The sequence below is a fragment of the Selaginella moellendorffii genome, unplaced genomic scaffold (genome assembly GCF_000143415.4).
Source record: "Selaginella moellendorffii unplaced genomic scaffold, v1.0 SELMOscaffold_27, whole genome shotgun sequence".
Lineage (NCBI taxonomy): Eukaryota > Viridiplantae > Streptophyta > Lycopodiopsida > Selaginellales > Selaginellaceae > Selaginella > Selaginella moellendorffii.
Window position 1 is genome coordinate 1,674,762 of NW_003314288.1, and position 21,049 is coordinate 1,695,810.

At 41.7% G+C, this 21,049-nt stretch overlaps 3 protein-coding genes across 5 annotated transcripts; 2 read left to right on the forward strand and 1 right to left on the reverse strand.

Annotated features, from left to right (window-relative positions):
- Positions 1-11,248: 11,248 nt before the first annotated feature.
- On the reverse strand, positions 11,249-12,844 carry LOC9629588 (PGR5-like protein 1B, chloroplastic). Of its 2 annotated transcripts, none has more exons than XM_024680376.1 (11): positions 12,646-12,844; positions 12,479-12,594; positions 12,335-12,431; positions 12,173-12,273; positions 12,068-12,124; positions 11,937-12,013; positions 11,840-11,891; positions 11,669-11,779; positions 11,523-11,620; positions 11,404-11,473; positions 11,249-11,348 (listed from the first exon to the last, which is right to left on the reverse strand). In XM_024680376.1, the coding sequence occupies exons 1-11, from the start codon at positions 12,809-12,811 to the stop codon at positions 11,325-11,327; spliced, it is 969 nt and encodes a 322-aa protein (XP_024536144.1). In that variant the 5' UTR covers positions 12,812-12,844; the 3' UTR covers positions 11,249-11,324. The 2 variants fall into 2 exon arrangements, with proteins under 2 accessions (XP_024536144.1, XP_002975457.1); XM_002975411.2 differs by having other exon boundaries at positions 12,479-12,597.
- A 194-nt stretch (positions 12,845-13,038) lies between these two features.
- Positions 13,039-16,643, forward strand: LOC9629955 (U-box domain-containing protein 43). Its single transcript, XM_002975288.2, has 3 exons — positions 13,039-14,494; positions 14,548-14,857; positions 14,912-16,643. Exons 1-3 carry the CDS (start codon positions 13,322-13,324, stop codon positions 16,489-16,491), a joined length of 3,063 nt encoding a protein of 1,020 aa, XP_002975334.2. The 5' UTR covers positions 13,039-13,321; the 3' UTR covers positions 16,492-16,643.
- Positions 16,644-17,908: 1,265 nt separating this feature from the next.
- On the forward strand, positions 17,909-20,339 carry LOC9629589 (probable transcription factor KAN2). 2 transcript variants are annotated; one of them, XM_024680184.1, is made up of 6 exons: positions 17,909-19,236; positions 19,476-19,552; positions 19,692-19,734; positions 19,816-19,897; positions 19,953-19,989; positions 20,054-20,339. In XM_024680184.1, exons 1-6 carry the CDS (start codon positions 18,504-18,506, stop codon positions 20,135-20,137), a joined length of 1,056 nt encoding a protein of 351 aa, XP_024535952.1. In that variant the 5' UTR covers positions 17,909-18,503; the 3' UTR covers positions 20,138-20,339. The 2 variants fall into 2 exon arrangements, with proteins under 2 accessions (XP_024535952.1, XP_002975335.1); XM_002975289.2 differs by having other exon boundaries at positions 17,911-19,236; positions 20,050-20,339.
- Positions 20,340-21,049: the final 710 nt, after the last annotated feature.

The window sequence follows — 21,049 nt, forward strand, 5'->3', positions numbered from 1 at the left end:
CCTGGCATTGGAATACTGTTGCTTCTAAGACTGTTCCAAGTCGCTCTAGGCTCCTGTCCCTTCGCTCTTTGGGTTGTATGCTCAAGAGTTGCTCCGTGGTTCAGTTCCGTCACTCCTTGGTTCCATGCTTGGGAGTTTGGCACCGTTCCTTCGTTCAGTGGCCCAAGGCCCTGAAACTCGGGTTCCACACCACTGTCCTTTGGACACGTGGCACATGGAGGGTTTAGGTTTCGCTTCGTGGTGTTATCCTATGGTAAATCACCATAGGATAAAGGGTAAAAACCACGTGCGCTACATTTGGTATCAGAGGTAGAGTCTCGGCGAGTACTATCCAATGAGATTGGGCAACTAGTCTCATTGCATACGCAGAGATGAAAACGATGATCCGAGTGGGTACACATTAGAGTGTTAAGGCTTCACATTCATTCTTTGGGTATGGATTTCAGTTACCTTTTGTACCATAATAGTGTGAGCTTGCTTTTGGGCTCATAAGAGGGTTTGAGTGTTCCGTTTGCACGAGTTTGCGCTTGGGCTCGTGAGTGAGGCACATTAGCAACTCAAGGTTACACTTTGAGTTAGCAGGATTAATATTAGCCTATCAGTGATTCCATGAGTTGATTCACTAGTTTCATGAGTTGTTCCATGTACCATGGGTGAAAGTAAACCTTCCTTGGGTTTGTTATGAGTGGCAAATAGGTTGGTCCGTAGCTATTTAGCACGGCATTAGTGGATCCTTCCTAGGCATGACTATGACTGGATCAATTAAGACTGTAGGGATTAATTTATTGGTTCAAGTAGTTATTGCCGTGCTCTCTCATAAACTTTTCTCGGATTGGATTGAAGGCAGTGCAAATGCAAGCTTGAGGTTTAGTCAAAGATGAGGCCGAAAAGAGAGTCATCGAGGATGAAGGATCAAACACGTAAATCTTCTTTTCTTGAAGAGATGATTTGCAATGAGGTGTTGACTCATTGCTCATGTTCACAATATACAATTAAGAGTCCCTATCTTGATGCATGTTGGTTATGGTGGTCTTATAAATAGTGAGTTATGGGATGGATAGTGGTGAAATACTAAACCATTTTGTCTAGGCTTGCTATTGGAAGACTTGGGTTGCAATGCTCAATTCTTTTTCGGGAACCTTGCTATTGCTCCTTGAGTAGTTTGGTGTTGGATTAGTTTGAGTTTGATCGGAAAGAGAGTGGCATGAGCTTGTCCGTGTTGTGAACAAAAGTTAGTGGTGTTAAGTGTTATAAGTCTTTATCGGTAGAGTGTGGCATTTATGTTGCATTTTATTCAATTGAGTTAGCACTTGATAGTCACATAAACCTTTGTAATAGTGACATGGGCATTACTCATAGTGTTGCTCAATTGATGAATAAGTCATTGTGATTTCTATTTCATATCCATGTGATAGTGAGAAATATGTTTACGAAGTTGCTTGATTAAATGATGATTAACCCCAAAGTGGTTGATGGTGAAGCTAGTCTACTTTAATACCAAAAAGGTATTAACTCAGCATTGTAGTAGCTTTGACTGGATTCTCGATGGTGGTCCAATATGCTAAGCTTATGTCAATACCTTATTCCTTGAGAGTTGGCCTATAAAGTGTTGGAAGAAGGTTGTAGCATTCATTTGCTATAACTCATCAATTGATCCGTTAACACTTGGAGTAGATTATTGGATGAAGAAGGTGTGTAGTTAAGGCATTAATATTACTAGCACTTGTGTTAGTAGAAGTGGCATTGTTGATTCGAGTGATAAGGAATTTTCTTTAGAGTTTGATTTTCCATGTCATTTTTTTTGTTCGTATTTTGGCTTCATATTGGATCTTGAAGGTGGTTGAAGAAGAGTGTTAGTGCAATGTGGATATCTAGAGATATGGTCTTCATGATCAAGCCTTGGATGTTCACTTTGCAATTTTGCGGATGTCGGTGTTGGATGTTGAAGAAATGGGCAAAGATGTTCGATGCTTAAGCATATTGTTGGATCATGAGAATTTGTGTTGAGGTGAACCTATGTGAAGTTGTTTGTAAGAGGAAGTTGGTTGAGTATTGAAAGTTTGCAATCCTAGACTGAAAGTCATTCTTTCTCTAGGATGGAAATTTTCCACAAATTTTCTTAGACTTTTCCAATGGCTGATCTGTTGATCACTTTGCCCGGAAACCATTCCATTTTCGAAAGCCAATACAAACTAGTGAAGGGGTTAGAGTTAACTTTAGTTGGCTTAAACCTTAGTAGGTAGTTTGTATGATGCGAACCGAAAGGGGATGTTGACTTTTGGGGCTAAGGCAATTGAGTTGGATAGAGTCTGGAGTTGGTGTAGAAAAGTGGTCATTGCGCTTTTCTAAGAAAGGTGACTCTTGTGCCTTTCTTCTGTAGCGTTATGCTTAGTGGTAGGTTGCACCTTGCATTTCACTAAAACTCTATGAGAGTAGTGAGCTCTCACTGATCTTGACTTAGTCTTGGTAGCCTTGTGCCTTGGCTGAAGATGGTGATGTCCAACTTAGTTGTTTGAGGTTAAAATGCTGGTACCTATACTATAGCTTTGTCTATGAGGAGGTTGTGTACCAATATGAGTCCATCTCATGGTCTTCACTTTAGTTTCGACTAAGTGTTGATCATGCATAGTTAGCCTCTTCAAGGCATGCTCAGAGCTAGTGGCTAAATGCATTAGTGAGCTTATTACGGTTGAGTTGGATTTAAGTGGTCATTTAGTTCATGCTTGTTCATGAACCTTTATCTTGTACCTGGGGTATTATGTTTATGTTGGACAAGTATATAACTCAATGACGTGAGTTTAGTGTTTAGGTCTTGTGAAAGGCAAGTTGGAAAGTGATTGTTGGTTGTTTTGCAACTAGTGATTGCTTGTAGATTTTGTCAAAGACTGTGACACTTGCTTCACTTGATGATGATTTAATAGTGATATGTTTGCTCTATCGGATGGTGTTGCGGAGGATCGTATTGTTAGACTTACATGGGTTTTCCATGTTGACATATCGACTCTACCTCTCTCAATATCATTTGGTTACATTTGGTCTGTAGTGTTAGATTTCATTTAAGTCATGGATGTGGTGAATCACTCCTTGATGATGCGTTATCTGAAACTGAGTATTGTTGAAGGATTGGTCTTGGATATTAATTAAGTATCTTCAACTTTGGTTAGCTTAGTTGTTAGAGAGCTTTGGGTGGTGATTCACTCTTGCTTTCTTCTAGCTTTGTCCTGGTGTTGATGGCATTGAAGTGATGCCTTGTCATTGACATTGTTGATGTTGAGATGCAAGTGAAAGGAAATGTCTTTCTGTAGGATTGATATTGAGTTTCATTAGTCTCGATGCAAATAGCATTGATGATTTGGTTGTAGCTTTATATTATTGGCATTTGTGCATTCGCTAGTTAGCAACTATATCAATGTTTAAATGAACTGAGTGGCAAGTTTGAGTTAGTTGCATTCTAGATGAGATTATTTAATAGAGGTTGAGCTTTAGCTCTTCCTTGAAAAGTGATTTAGTAATGGACAATACTACCTCTATGAGAGAAAGAGTTAGTGATTGATATTAGAATATTTGAATCCTTATTGGATTTGAGTTGAAATATATCAATCATTGATGATTCTCCTTGTGCTTGTTACGAAGTGAGTTACGTCGTGCTGTGATCACTTGTTGAGCATAGCTTCATTATGCTTAACTTTTGGATTGATACAGATATGCTCTTTATTAGCTTTAGTATTATGAAGTTTGGCTTATGGATGTGTTGAAGAGGATATTATGGGTTGTACCATGATTTTCTTCTTTAGCATTGAAGTTAGTTCATGCAAGACTCGTGATCATTACTAGGCATGACTTGGCTATAGGCTTCTTCAAGCTTTTGGTTCCTTGAGTTTTGTGCTCATTGTTCCATTTGTTAGAAGTTGTTAGGGAAGGCATTTTGGCTCTTAGCTTCGATATTGAAGGTGGTTTTTGCATCTAACAATCATTGATGATGATTGACTGTCATCTAGGATAATTGATTATCCTTGTCGAAGGTTTTGCTTGATTATCGTTGATCTAAAATGATTTGCTATTCTTCGAGATAGTGGATTCCTTTTTGGACTATGATTTTGCATATATCTTTTTGATAGGATGATTGATGCTCTTTCATGATGGTTTGTTATTCTTTTTGATGGCTTATGGCTTTTCGCAATACCACATGTTCTTTGTGGTTTGTTTTGGATTAGTTTTTTTTAGGTTTGAGACATTAGTAGGATGTTGTTGACACTTTCTTCAGCAACTCTGGTTCCTTAGTATTGTTGACCAAAATCTATTCAGATTAGCTTCTGTGATAATTGACATGAATGGGTGTTTGTTAATTTTACCACATTCATTCTATTCTATTGATTGTTGCTCAAGTTAGTTTTGATAGATTAAGATGTTATTTCCTTTAGGTAATACATTCACGAGCATTGTGCTTGTCGGTTAATGATACTTTGTGTTCTTTGAGTTATCTTTGGTAAGTTGTTTAGCATACTGTCTACAATCTTCAATAGTTAAGTTTTCTCATTGAGTGTACTTGATGATAGTTTAGCTATTGAATTTTGTTGGATGGTGACTCCTATGTTTTCCAATGATAGTGATCTTGGTTGTTCCTCTACTATAATACTAGTTTATCGGATGATAACTTACTTGGAATACTTTTGTGTTCTAATCTAAGATATATTCATTAATAATTAAATCTCTAAGATATCATTGTCTATGACTTTGATATGGTCCGTATATTGATCTTTGAGTTTGGGCCAGTATAGGCAGATTGGCTTCAACACTTCGTGTGCATAGTGAAATCTTTAGTTATGGGGTAGCTACTGTTAACTGGTCACATCACCCGCCTCTTTGTCGATGATCCTTATTCCGTTAAAAGGGCATGACCGTGTAAACAAATCTAACTGTCTGTTTATAGTAGTCTATCTAAACCTTACCAACAGGTTTGGTTTTTTTGCTTAGGAGGGTTGGGGCCTCTGGCTTCTCTCTCTATGTCCTTGCGGGCAGGGGCATATCACGCTTTTGTAAGCTGGATGACACCCAGAGCAACAAGGGTGGCTAACTCCGTTGGTCATTTTCTTGTCGGCGACGGCCGGAAGGTGTCTAAGTTGGTAGCGCATCCGCGTTAGAGAAAGAGGTTACCCTAACTCATTTAAGTTGGTGAATTTCTTATATAGTGTGAGTACCGTGAACTTTTTCTGGAGTTGTTTCCTTGGCAGTATTCTAGACTGGAGTATGCATCGACAAGGACGTCGATCTTCCCTAGGGGGGGAGAGTGTCGCGAATGTGACTTCAGGTATCGAAAGTTACCTGTCGGTTAGTTCTTTCGAATATTCTTTCCTTACTGCCATAACGGCAGGAGGTCGGTATTGCTGGACCCGTTATTAGTTCCCACTTGAGCTAATTGAGAAATTGGTCATTAACCATGCACTTAAATCGGATAAACATAAGGTAGGAACTCTTATGTGTTTCTTGCTGAGCATACTCGGCCCGGTTTGAGAAACTTTTGTCATTGGCTTGCACTTGCTAGTATCAAGAACCCCCGTGATATTGAGCTTGGTCCCTCAATATTCACTAAATGATAGCTTACCATGTCTACCAAACACCCTCGCTATCATGCCTTTTGTGTTAGTCTCATTTCGGTCCCAAATGCTATTTATGGAAAGTGTCCAGATTTACTCATTTGGCATATCTATGGAATGTAGAGATCGGCCTGAACACAATGGTGTTCGTCCCGTGTCCAAATTCGCATTCTAGCACCATTCCATATTTAGTAAGTTTCGAGCTTGTCCCAGATACTAACTCCTGATACTAAGGGAGGCTTGGGGTGAAAGCCCAAAACATGTGTTCCTCAAGGGGGGGAGGGGGTTGTGGGGGGTTCCAAATGTATAGTAGGGATAGTGGGTAGGTTGAGCATGGCCGACTAACATGAGGCATAGTCTAGCTCCCGCTTGCATGCTTGTCCTTGTTCTGCGTCCGGCTTGGGTCTAAGCCCAAGCTCCACACCATGCTAGCTGGTGGAGTACCCATATCCTCGAGTTAGGCCACCGGTATGCTGAAATAACGCTAAACTCCGTTTGGCTTCGTTTTGCATGCTGGTCCTGGCATTGGGATGCTAGTTGCTCTAGGACTGTTCCAAGTCACTCCGGGCTCCTGTCCCTTCGATCCTTGGGCTGTATGCTTAAGAGTTGCTCTGTGGTTCGGTTCCGTCACCCCTTGGCTCCATGCTTAGGAGTTTGGCACCGTTCCTTCGTTCAGTGGCCCAAGGCCCTGAAACTCGGGTTCCACACCACTGTCCTTTGAACACGTGGCATGTGACACGTGGCACATGGAGGGTTTAGGTTCTGCTTCGTGGTGTTATCCTATGGTAAATCACCATAGGATAAAGAGTAAAAACCACGTGCGCTACAAAGAAGGACTAGTGCTATGCTAAATAGCCATGTTGTTACTATATTACCATTGATAAAAGTAAACTTCTCTTACATTTGCTATAAGTTTCATAGTAACTATTGATAAGTTAGCATTAAACTCAAAATATAACCTTAAGTTGCTAATGTGCTTCACTCATGAGTCCAAGTATAAATCTATGGAACAATATGTCTATAATCCATCTAATAAGCCCAAGTATAAGCTCATACAATATAGTATAAAATGGTAATCAAAATCCAAATAAAAAGAATGCTTATGAAGCTATAGTAACCAAATGTGATCCTACTTAGATCATCGTTTTCATCTCTACATATGCAATGAATCCACTTGCCTAATCTCATTAAATTATACTTGTTAAGACTAATCATTTGATACCAAATATAGTATATATAATTTTCAACTTATACATTATGGTGATTTACTATAGGATAAGCATAAAATAGTGTGCTAAAGATAATAGAGTGGAACCCAAGTTTCAAGGCTATAACCCACTAAATAAAAGGACGGAACCAAACTTTTGAGCATATAGCTAAAGAGTGAAGTAACTGAAGTGTTTTTTGAGTGTACAACCAAAGAACAAAGGAATAAGAGTATGGAGTAAATCTTAAATATAAAATTAAAGAGCATAAGTATAGAAGCATAGAGTAACATTAGAATAATTTTAGAGCATCCAACTTCCAAATGCTAAAACTAACATGCAAAATAAAGCCAAATAAATTTTGGAATTATGTTAGCATATTAGTGGCTTTATATGAGAATATAAATACTCCTCCAGCTAGCATAGTATAGAACTTGGGCTTAAATCTAAGTTAGATGCGAAACAAGGATAAACATACTCAGCAAGAAGCTAAAAAATGTCTCATATTGGTTGGTTATGTTTAACCTTATATTCCCCCATATAAAAGCATACTTTACCCTTATCCCAAGGGTTAAGGACAATCTTGAAAACTTATTAAATATAGAATAATACTAAATCATAAATCTGAATACTAGAACAATATCTATGTAGAAAAAACAATTATCTTTGTTCAAGATAACCTCTATATTCTGTAAATAGCCTTATTAATAGATCTAGACACTATTCATAAATAGCCAATGGGACTGAAATAAGACCAACACATAGAGAATGATACCAAGAGTGTTTAGTAGATATAGTAAGTTAATATATAGTGATATTGAGGGAAAAATACTTAATACATGAGAGTACACGATTAAGCCAGTGTAAGACAAAGCAAAAGAGAACTAAAAATTAAATTAAGCATGCTCAATAAGACACATATAGAAGTTCCTACCTCACATTTATTTAGCTAAGTATAGATGTTAAGCCTAGTTTAGTACACTTGAACAAAAGAAACTAACAAAGAGAATTAGCAATATCAATCTTTTATTGTTGTGGTAATAAAAAAAATATATTTAAAAGGACTTAGTAATTTATAATTTTGATAGCCACAGTCACATCCCAACAACAGATAATATATCATTAAGGAGTGAATCACCATATCCAAGATCTAACACCACAAACTAAATGTAACCAAATAATAATGACAAAGGTGGAATTGATATAAGTATGCCTATCACTACTAAATTATCATCGAGTTAAGTGTCAGTAGTCCTCAATTAAGTTTACAAACAATCACTAGTCACAAAATAATCAACAATCATTTTTTAACCCACTTTTATAAAACCCAAATACCAAATTCACATCATCAAATCATATGCTTTTCCAACAACAAGGCAACACTCCAGGTATAATATAAAGGATTATGAATAAGTATAGATAAAATTACTATTTACATCAATAAGGCCACTAACATTTTTAACCAATAGCTCTAAGCATGACTAAAGAAGCTGGCTATCAACACACAACTAAAACTAAAGAGAAAACCTTTAAATAGACTCATATATATATATATATATATATATATATATATATATATATATATATATATATACAACTTTATAATAGATAAATTTATAATACAAGTACTAAGACCTCAACCATTAAAAACTAAATTGGACATTATAATCCTTAGTTACCAAAACCAAGTTAAGATTAGGGAGACCTTATTACTCTCATATAGTCTAACTAAATCTAACATGCAATCTGTCACTAAATATAATATTCAAAAGAAAGATATAAAGGTCACCTTTCTAGAAAAGTGTAATAACCACTTTTTTATTTCAAATCTATTAATGTCTAAGTTAACTGAAGTCAACTCCAACCTTTTCATTAGTTTGTAATACAAAAATATAATGGTTTTAGGGTAAAATAATTAATAGATCAACCACTAAAAAAGTCTAAGAAAATTTATAGGAAAATTTTCATTCTAAAGAAAGAATGACTCTTAGTTTATGAATGCAAATTCTCAAGACTCAACTAACTTCTTTTTACTAATAACTTCATATATATTCACCTTAACACAAATTTTAATTATGTAACAACATGCTTAAGCGTCCAACAATATATCTATATATTTTATATTTGACATTAAATCTGCAAATGCTAATGAATACTAGTATATAAAATGGAGTTAAATATAGATTTGTACTATTTCAATATACAAGTGGTTTAACACAAGGATATGGCTATTCCACCAATTCTTAGGACATAGAATAAAACAGACACATCTAGTAAGGAGCTAGACAAAATCTTAGGTTAGTCAATCATGCTTAACCTATCCACTATCCTTACTATATATTGAGAATCCCCTATAGTTTTTAAGACAAGTTTGAAAATTTACTAAATATAGAATTGTTTCCACATCCAGATTTACAATCTATCATATTTAGGGCAATCTTTACATTTTGTAGATATGCCTCACTAGTAAATCTAGACATTTTCATAAATAGCCAATAAAATTAAAATTTAACTAACATAAAGGGTATGATAGTGAAAGTGTTTTGGCGGATATAATAAGCTAGCACGTAGTGATATTAAGGGATTAATGCTCAATACACAAAGGTTTTTATCACTAGCCAATGCAAGATACAATAAGATGGGAAATCCTTACAGAGTTAAGTATGTTTAACTAATAATATGTAGAAATTTTGTCCTTATGCTCATTTAGTTTAAGTACACTTGAAATACTCAATTAATTCCACTAACACAAGAGGGATTGATCAAGGTCTAATAATATTGATCTCTTACTATTGTGGTAGTATAAGAAAAACATCCAAAAAGACTTGCCAACATGTAACTTTTGATACCCATAATTATATTTGTGATAAATATATATCCATGACTAATATAATAAATAAATACTTATAATGCATACCTTGCAAATCAATTGCCTTGAAACAAATTTGCTCCCACACACGTCATAAACAAAATCTTGCTGCTTGGCTTGGCCGAGCTCCTACATGTTCAAAGTGTAAATGGTCTCAACATAGCAAACCAATGTTGAATAAAAGGTGCTTCAATAACTCCCTTGTAGTGTTTGGCTGCTCCCTTGCACAATGTGCTATCGGCCTCTCACTCAGCCATGACCAAACCCAGGACTATATCAAGGAAAAAAAGGATGGACCTTACCAATAAAGAACAAAGGGATTCACCTTTAAGAGCTCTTGCTATTGTGCTACTACAGTTTGAAGCAGAAAAAATGAGCAATTGAACAGAAAAACCCACTGTTCACCCATCATTATTGCCCAGCTTGCCAATACTTATCACTATTGCATGTCATTGCTCTACTACTTCTCACCCACCCTCTCTTATCGTCACCCACTAGCATTGCAAGTTGCAGCCCAGCCATCATCAACCCTCTACCCCTAGTATTGCTGCCATGACCCCATTCCACATAGATGCTCGTGAATAAAAGCCCTTCCAGTTCACTCAAAGCAATGCCATGTGGCTTTGGTTGTTTTCAGTTGTCTTTGGTTGACACAAGGTTGTTTTCAATTGTCTTTTGTTGTTACAAGGTTGTCTTCAATTGTCTTTTGTTGTTACAAGGTTGTCTTCAATTGTCTTTTGTTGTTACAAGGTTGTCTTATCCTCCATTATAGATTGCTTTATGAATTACATACCATACTTCTATTTGGTAGATTTGATGTAGTAGGAGCTTTTTGTGATAAAATGTACTAATTTTACAAATTCCCTAAGAGGTATCCATTTGCAGTTCTGGTAGTTGATCTCTGCTATTTACGAAAAATGGAGTGAGTAAGAAACATAGCATGGAACAGTCTGCATTGACTAAAAAAATGTCTATCTCTATATATCTGCAAAGGTATATTTCAGATTGGTAAGCTTATCATCTTAAAAGCTAATGTATTTTCATTCACTTCTCATTTATTCAAATAAAATGCTTCAAAAAATTCACATAATATAGCAAAATTTTAAAGAACCATCCTCATTTGTGACAAAATTATCCAAAGGAAATACTGCAGAAGTATCCTGGTTTGTCCTATTTTTACAAACTCCAAAGAGCGTCCCTTTGGAATCCACCAAGAATTGATTGCATGTTTTCCAGAAATTTCTGCCAAGAACAAGCTTGCCATTATCATTCCCTAGCTTACTATCCAAAGGCAAATTACTGTAGAACCACTTTGATGGAGCACAAAATGACCATAGAACACCAGCAAAATTGACTGAAGAATTACTACATGTTTGAGAATACCCACCACAAGCCTAAAAATAAAAACAAAGAAAAGAAAACTAGAGTAAGGAAGGGAGAAAAAATATAGCCTTAATCCAATAACATATATACCTCAAGTGATGTTGACAAAGCGAAAACCAAAATTATCACCTTCTGCATTCTAGCTAATGCTTTTGCATTCATGGCCAAACAAATCATTACTAAATGGTAAACTCAGAGGGCTTTAGCACTGACACATCTCAAGTGCTACATAAAAAGTTAAAATTGTTGATTAATTTAAAATTAACAGGTAGATTAAATGGCCATCTTTCGGTTGTCCTGTAATGCAACTAGAAAATTTAAAAACATCGAAAAGACAAACTTGCATTGTTACCTTGTTTCCTGGAATTTTTTCAAGGGTTATAAGACGTGTTTCCGAATCAAATTTTAGGAGAGCCTTACACCTGTACGAACCTTGTTAACAGTAGCGAACAACCTCTTCAAAGCACTCACTGTTCACATTTTACATCATTGGTTGAGCCACCACTCGCAACACCTAGTATTGTTCCGAAGTAGGAGTTTGTTTCACTTCCACAATTTGCACAAGGACCCTGTGATGGAAAACATTATCTCTATAATGAAAATCATAAGTTACAGACCTTCAATATAAGAGCGTCCTTGAAAACCAGGTTGGTGATAAATCTTGCAGCAAAAAATGTAGCCGGTAGCACCACAGACCAGGTAAAAATAAAGCCATATGGTTCTGGCAACTATACAAAGAGAGCGTGATAGATGAGAGGAAGTAAGAGAATTAACAGCATCAACTTCACCTCAAGAAGATATGTTATCTCAAATCCCGTTAAGTCATCTAAAAAGAACACACTACACAAAAACAAGTTTGAGCAGAAGAAAGTAATTCAAGCTTACACAAGGAGGGAGATAAGGACTGCTGGTAAGTTCAGGAGTGTCATCTTCAAATAGTCTACAGTACAATCGCTATAGACCTGTCAAAGAAAATAGATAAAACATTGCAGCGATGGACCGAATCTTTGCATTACCTTTTTACTTCTTAAACTACACCTTGGACCTTCGATTGCCACTTTGCTATTTGATTTCTGCCAGCAATTGCTCTCAGTTCAAAGCTCAAAACTAGACAGACGTACCTTAAGCTTTAGTTTGAGTCGATCATACTCTTCATCGGACATGAGACGCTTTCCCGCTGCATATGCTAACGATGCTTCCATAAATCTCTGCTCGTCAGGACCTGAAATAAAAAACTCCTAGATTTTTTTCGGCTGCGAACGTTCCAGTATGGATTTACTTACTCAGAATCACCACGTTACTGCCTTCCCAAAGCAGCTCTTCCTTTAGATTGTCGAACTCTTCGTTGGTCATCATAGGTTCCTTGTCGTAGTAAAACGACTGCAACCAAAAGTGTTACACGCGCATTCATCGCAACTTAAAACCACCTGAAGCGCCTGTAAAAATTCCTGCTCGAGCTCTCCAACCGATTTCTTATCCTTCTTCTTGTCAATGCTACAGTACGGCAGAATCTTGTTGTCACTCAGCTCCTCTTGATCAACAGCTGCTAGAAATGACAAGTTAGCGAGGCGTGGTACAAAAATTCTAGATTTACTTTGATTCTCAGACGCGTTCATAACAATTCTCGCATTCCTTGAGCGGGATTGGCCATTTCTAAGGTGAGAGTGCGCTACAAACGAGCTTGCCTGCGTCGATCGATGTAGCAATGCGGCCCTTTGGAGAGTGGAAGAAGAAGCTCCAATCTTGAGACACAGAGCCATTCCCACGAGCCCTAGAAGTCAAACACACTGGCTACCACAGGAAGCAGCATCAAAATCTTGAGCAACACCATCCAGGCCGTCCGAAACGTCAACGGCTTGGATAGAAGATCTTTAAGTATTTGCCTTACCAATCGAGCCGTCCAGTGCCCAACGGCAGGGATGAGAAGAAATAGTATATTCTATAGCTGGACCAACGCGGATCCAGCGCACACGAGCTTGCGCGAGCGAAGATTATTTCAAAACCCTAGCTCGCTCCGCACGGATGCGACGGCGAAGGCGGCGGCGCCAGGGGTCGGAGTCACGATCTCGCATTGCTCTCCAATGCGAATGCCGCGGGGTATGTCCAGGGATTGAGCGGTATGTCTCGGTGTCTCGGCAGCATAAGCTCGATTCGTCGTTGCTAGCCTAGCGTAGCAAGGATTTTCCAGGAGAATCGAGGCAGCAATGCTTCGCTTAGAAATTTAGTCGCATTCGGGGCCGGACCACCGAGCAGAGATTTGGACGGAAACAATGTCAGGGCGGCATTTTTCTGAGAAGCTGACGAGCGTAGCTCAGTCTGCTCGCCAGGTGAAGTTCGAGCACGACAGCTTCTCGCAACTGGCTGGGTATTTGGAAAAGCTGGTTCCAATTGCCCTCGAGCTACAGCAAGGGAGCAAGCATGACGACTTGGTCCAGGTGCTCGAAAAGGATCTGGAGTCCGCCACTGATCTCATCAGCCTGTGTAACAACAAGAGCCAGATGTACTTGCTCACGCACTGTAGAAGCGTGGTAAGGCAGCTAGAAAGTGTCACTCACGACATGGGGAAAAGCCTGGAGCTTGTTCCTGTGGCCTCATTGCCTGGGACGGACGAGACAAAGAAGATGGTCGGGAACCTTTCGCAGGAGATGCAGCGGATACGGTTCCAGGTGAAGGAGTCCGAGGACCGGATTTGCCGTGCTCTAGAAAGGGAGACGAGCAGCATTCGAAGTGATCTCGCCCTCCAAAACAGCTTGCTGGTGGACATTGCGCGGACTGTTGGTGTGGAGGACTTTTCGAATAACCCGCACGCACTCAAGAACCACATTGATCTGTTGAAGAAGGACATCCAGGGGCCGGACGACCTTCACATGTCCAACTTGATCGCTGTCATGTTTGATAACGTTGTCAAGAGACATCATGGACGCAGCAGCGGTAACTACCACGAGTCTCGGCAGCGGCGACGTTACGAGGATCCTTACGAGGCGTTTCTCTGCCCGTTGACTGGGAGAGTGATGTCGGATCCAGTGACGATTGTCGAGACGGGGAAAACATACGAGCGGAAGGCCATCGAGGCCTTTTTCGCGAACTGCCAAGACAACAAGAAGCCTGCCATCTGCCCTCAGACATCAAAGAAGCTGCAAAGTCTGGACTTGAAGGCCAGCATCGCGATAAGAAACGCGATTGAGGAATGGCATGCCAGGAATGAGTCAACTCGTATTGAAAATGCTGTTCCAATGCTGGACGCAGGAAGTCCAGAAGCGGATATGATTGAGGCTATGGAGGACATACAGGAGCTTTGTCGTCGCAATCGGCACATCAAGGCGAAAGTTAGAAATGAAGGACTGATACCGATTCTCGTGGATCGTCTCAAGAATGGGGAGGAAGTTCGATGCAAGGCACTCCAGACTCTAAGAGTTCTTGCCGAGGATGATGATGATATCAAGGTAAAGCTCTTCTACACAAGTGAGAATATACTAATATTTTGGAGTGGCGACAGGAAGCGATTGGGCAAACAACTGCTGTCTGGAGTGCTGTCAAATGCTTGTCTCGCGAGTTATCACGTGAACGAGAAGAAGCCGTGTCATTGCTGCTGGAACTCTCAAAGTCATACACGCTATGCGAGAAAATTGGAGCTTCTAGTGGAGCAATACTGATACTCGTCGGAATGACAAGCAGCAAGTCCGAAAATGTGCTGTCAGCCCAAAGAGCGGACGACACACTTAACAACCTTGAAATGTGCGATGCGAACGTACGGCAAATGGCGGAGAATGGACGACTTAAGCCCTTGATTACACGTCTCTTAGAGGGTAAGCTCCCGGTTTGAGAAGTCTTCTCTAATTTTCCGTTGAATGTCTTCACAGGTCCGGATGAACTGAGAGTACAAATGGCTAGTTATATCGCGGACATAGCACTTAACAGCGAGGGAAAGGAGAGGCTTGCTGAGTCGGGAAGCAACGTTTTGATAGAGATGCTAGAGAGTAACAAGGCTGGCTATCGAGAGGTATCGTTGAAAGCTTTGCGAGCGCTTTCAACTCTTGACAGCAACGGTTGTTTGTTGATTAAAGCCGGCATACTGCCACCGTTGCTGAGGGACCTCTTCATGTCGGGAATAAGTCAGGTTCCAAAGTTGAAAGAGGTCGCCGCCACGGTACTGGCCAACGTAGTAAACTCATGCACAGATTGGGAGGATGTGGCAGTAGACAACGAGGGCAACACGTTAACATCAGAGCAGTACGTTCACAACTTGCTACTTCTCATCAGCAACACGGGTCCAGCAATAGGAGCAAAGCTTCTTCAAGTTCTTCTCGGGTTGGCCTCTTCGCCCCGCGGTGTCTCGGACGTCGTCTCCCACATCAAGAGTGCCGGTGCTCTGGTAACTCTCATCCAGTTCCTGGAAGCGCAGCAGAAAGAGCTACTCGTTACGTCGGTCAGGCTGCTGTACTGCCTCTCTCCATACATGGGACAGGATCTAGCGGACGGTTTACGAATAACAACTCGGCAGCTGGGGACGCTCGTCAAGTTACTGGGACAGAGCGGAGTGAACGTGGAAATGGCAGCGGCCGCGGGGCTTTTAGCAAACCTCCCAGTCACGGACTACAATCTTACTCGGGCACTCATGGAGGAAGGAGTCGTCTCCATTCTCCTCAGCCGGATCAACGATCTCAAGCGCGGGGTGGTGAGAATCGGAGCCGGGAAGTACGTGGGACCGTTCCAGTCGGGTCTCGTCACCATTCTGGCGAGGTTCACGTACGACTTGGACGACCCCGACATGCTCAACATTGCCACGGACAACAACCTGTGCGCGCTGTTCACGTCCTTGCTCCAGACGGTCTCCCTGGACGAAGTCCAGCGCTGGTCGGCCATAGCTCTCGAGAACATGTCCATGAAGTCGAAGCACTTCTCGGAGGTTCCGGAGCCTCCGGCTCAAGCAGGCGGGTGGTGGACCTGCTTCAAGAAGCCTAGCAGGCAACCGGCGGCGGGGCTCTGTCCAGTCCACTCGGGCCGGTGCTCCGCCAAAAGCACGTTTTGCTTGGTCGAGGCCGGGGCCGTGGATCCTCTGGTGGCGTGCCTGGAGCACAGGGACACGGACATCGTGGAGGCGACGCTCCAGGCGCTGTCGACGCTCATCCAGGAGCCTTGCGACGTCGAGCGAGGCGTCCAGGTGCTGAGCAATGCGGGGGCCATCCCGCCGGTGATGGCCATCCTCCAGGAGCACCGGACCGAGGGGCTGAGGGAGCGATCGGTGTGGATCCTGGAGAGAGTTCTCCGCAGCGCGGAGGCGGCGCAGACCATCGCTGGGAGCGGCGACGTGCACAGCTCGCTGGTGGACGCGTTCCGCCATGGCAACTACAGGTCGAGGCAGCTGGCGGAGAAGTCTCTCAAGCACCTCAACAGGATTCCAAACTTCTCGGGGGTGTTCCAACCGGTTGGGAGGCGATGATCGACGTTGATGTGTACCATAGCGTTGGATGGCATGGGAGAAGAATTTTTAAAGAAAAAAAGAGCCATACTGTGAGTAAACTTTGAATTTTGTTTTCATTTTTTCTTTCTTTTTACATTGGATTTTTCTTTCGAAGTATAAAGGGTCTGCTTGTAAAAGAGAATTGATCTTCTTGGTGGCAGAAAATAGAAACTACAGTGACGAATCTAGATTCTAGAAACAGTCTCATTTGTAGTTGTTAAATTGGAATTCAAATAAAATCCATAGTTCCAAATTTGCCAACATTTTTGGATTGGCAGCTCGAGCAAAGTCGTGCCGAGCAAGAGAAAATCTAGATCAAGTCGAGACAAACACAATCAAATCGCTTTGGACACTTGCCACTTGGTCTCCCGCAAATGGCTTCCTGCGAAGAGAGGACGAAGCAACACAAAAAAAAAAAAAAAAAAAAGAAAGAAAGAAAAAAAGAGAAAGAGAAAGAAAGAGAAAGGCCTGAAACTTTGCTCTTTGCGTTCTAAAGTCGCTTGTCTCTGGGTGCTGTGGAATATTTGCCAAAGCCGTCTTTGAAAATGCCAAAGATGGGGGCTTATTCACAAGCCCACCACCCCAAGTGCCAAATCAAACCCTCCCAAAAACCTCAAATTTTTTTTCTGGGGACACACAACAAAGTCCCACCTTGTCACTGTTTGATCTTTAGGCTATTGTTTGTACGTTGAGTCGCGTGGTTTCTTTCGAGTAAATTACCCCCTAATGGCGCATATATGCTTTGACATGAAGCAAGGCACTGGTGGAATCTTCATGGCATTTTTCCTTTCCCTCCCACAAAATGATTGATTTCACCAAGGAAGAAGATTCCCTCCCCACTGAAAAGCATATCCGCGCCACGTCAATGTGGCAAAAAACCACGTCCACGTCATCATCCGGTAGTTTTCTCAAAAAAAGCTTTCAAACACATCGCAGTCGCGGACCTGTTGTTGCGCGAGGAATGTTTCCAGTGACGGAATTTTCGTCTTCCTTGCATAGTTTTTTCCATGACCAGCTATTGCCTAGCAACGAGACACGCGTGTCCTTGTTGGATCGATATCGATCATCGCTCTTTGTATCAATCGATCGATTGATCCAATCGACCGGAAATTCCTTGTTCTCCAGTCTCGAGAGGGGATTCTCCTCTCGACTCGATTAAATTTGTTCTTCTCGCTGGTTGCGCTCGACACCGCCGTCGATTCCCAGGGTGGCGCTTGTCGTAACCACCGTTGATTTGCGGCGCTGGTTTCATGATCCATACGGAGATCGTCTTATCATCGACGTAGCCGCTGCCACAAGAAATGATCCAAGTACACTGCCACCGACGGAATATTCGCGCGCCGCTTGCGGCATGGCGTTTTAGGTTAAAAAAGAATTTTCTTTGGTCGCGCTTTGCTCTCCAAGAAAATGCGGGGCAAGATTTGACGACGCCGGATCGATCGACCAGCTGGGGATCGCCAAGACTCGGCCGGGGAAGGGATAAAGATTTGGATCGATGGATTGAGCATCGATCGATCGATATTCTCGCTTTGGAACGATTTCCATTCTCTCATCTCTCGCTCCCTCTCGCTCCCCAGGTTGCTTTTCTACGCATTTGCTCCCAGATTCCTTGGACTTGATCGGCAGATTCCTTGCTTGTGTCGAGAGATCGCGCCAGGGCTTTTGCTCCCTCCTTTCTTCTTTCTCTCTGGAGAGGGAGCTTCTTTTCTTGCCTTGGAGCTCTGAAAAAGAGGAAATGGGGTTTTTCCTTCGCGATGCCGCCAGCAGCGGCATCTACACATTTTTGTGAGGATAAACATCGCTTCTACACGCAATAGGCGGCATCTCTCATCTCTCCAGCGAGCATTCCTCTCCTTTTCTCTTTTCTGGCAGTCACATCTCTATATGTATTGGCTCCCTCCTCGACGCCAAGGACACTGCCACCAGCGATCGTCTTCTCCTCCTCGGCAAGCGATCCATTCCAGATCTCTCGCTGATTGCCCGCTGCACAAATGGAAATGCCCATCAGGCTCCTCGCCCCGGCCGAGCCCGATCTGTCGCTGCGCATCAGCACGCCTCCAGCGATCCGGGGAGGAGGATCGCACCACGACGGCACGTCGGCGTTTGAGATCTGGAAGAAATCCGGGGCCAGCAGCAGCAGCAGCGACTGCTCCAGCAGCAACTATTCCCCGCGAGGCGAGCACCACCACCCCGAGGCCGTGGAGGCGTCCACGGAATTGAGCCTGGGGAGGAGCTTCTTCTATCGCGCGCACAGCGGCGAGATCGACCACCACCACCACCACCATGCCTCAATGCATGCGGCCAGGAGCGACCGCAATTCCTCCATCGATGGGCTCTTCCGGATTGGAATGAGATCATCCAGCCCGGATGGCGATCACTATCCCCGCCAAGGCATCGACTTCCTCTCCCGCGCGCCGGCGTATGGCCTCCGGTTTGCTCCAGTCACGGAGATCACCCAGGAGCATCACGATCCAGCTCCGGCGGTGGGGAATTCGAATTCCCACAGTGGTCATTGCCAGGAGCAGCAGAAGAAGATCGAGAAGATGGGCGGGAGTGAGAATTCGCAGCGGGAGTCGATCGTCGTCAGTGCTCCATCGCAGCAGCGCTCGCGGATCATCTCCAAATTGCCCGTGAAGCGCAGTGCACGTGCACAGAGGATGCGTTGGACCAGCAATCTCCATGCCCACTTCGTGAAGGCGGTTGAAAGGCTTGGAGGCCACGAAAGTACGTCTCCTCTCCACGCCCCTCTCATGCTTTGTACCGCCCACCCCTCCTCTCGCGTTCCTTTCCTCTCTACACTGTGTGTGTCATGGACGAATTTCTTCCTTGCTTCTCGAGTGTTATATAGTAGCCGCGGTACCTCGCATGTATTACCTCCATAGCTGGTCCTCTCTCGCTCTCTCTCCGGTCACGTCATTCATTCTTCCTTCGTTTCGTTACTTATGGTTCTTTCCTTTGCGCAGGAGCTACGCCCAAGACGGTCCTGGAATTGATGAACGTCAAGGAGCTCACGCTGGCTCACGTAAAAAGCCATCTCCAGGTACTTTGCAAATTCATAGTCTCGGAAGGATGGCAGGACAGTGGAGTTTTTTCCTCTGGTGTTTTGTTTTCTTCTTCTTCTTATTCTTCCTCTTGAATTTTGGCTGAGAGATCTTCTTTGGTTGAATTTTGAATGGCAGATGTATAGGACGGTGAAGACAACGGACAAGGCTACGTTGACAGGTGAGCTGCAAGGAATTGTGCATTATTTTCTCTCGGGATTTATGTATGCTCATGGAAGTCCGCCCGCCCTCTCTCTTGCAGAGAAAAACATGGAGGAGATGGCAGAGGAGGCGCAGTCTCCAAATTCCAGCTCCAGCGGACGCGACGACTGGAGCAACACGAGGTAATGATGGCTGCATTCTATATAGTTTAGGTTTGATTCATTCCTTGCAAGGCAGATGCAACACTAATGTCAGGCTAGTAGGACAGCTCGAGGTAAAATCGACTTCACTTGTAATGCCATGTAGAGCTTTTCTTCTTACAACTCCAGTGCAGGCAGGCGAGCTTGGCAAGCACGATGAACTTAGCAGTCTTGGCAATCTCGTCCCCAAAAGAGCTACTGTTGCTGCAGTGCAATGGCTAGGAAGCTAAGCACCAAGATTATTTTTTCTCCCTACTTTTTTCTCTGTTGTACGTTCGTTCTCTCGTTCCGGGAGACGGTGCTTAGCTTTTACCTTCATTTGGAGCTGGGGGTCGTCAGATCAGTCAGCTCAGTGAAGGTCCAAGCTAAACACTCGCAGAAAGTCTACCATGTGTTAACTAATAAACCTACTTTAGCTTTTTAACGTATTTAAAATGATGGTTCAATAAAGAATTACTAATAAATATAAGAATTATAATCTTCAAATATCTTGTAGAAAATCTACAATATCAGCTTTCAAGCCAGCTTGGCTTAAATAAATAATTTGCTATGTGTTGCATGTAGCAATATTTGGTTTGCTTAATAATAGTGTTATTCCTAGTTATTAATTCAATTGATAAAAAAAATTATAATTAAAAACATGTTTATAATTTATAAACACAAGATTAATCTTATTGCATATCGACCATTAGATGGTAGAATAAAAAATAATATACTAGAAAGTATTTAAGTAAATTTATAAATTATAAACACAAGATTAATCTATATGAATAACAACCATTAGATAGTAGAATATCCTAGAATATCTAAACATATTCTAGGTAAGAAACTAAAAATACACATTATCACGATTGACTAGTGAGTCTAATTTTGTTAAATTTTAGGCAGTTATATAATAATATTAATTTCATATAACACTCTTACAAATACTATAATTACTCTATAATTAAATGGTCCTAGAGTTTTTTAGATGATTAGCCATTTTCTAATTTTCCATCATATTTTTAAAAACTATGAAGTTAATTTTTCTAACACCAATTCAACTCCTAGAAAATAGATGTGTAAGACTTTGATAATCTTTATAACTATGTAAATGAGTTTCAAACTCTTATTTTAAAGAGAGCATATAAATTG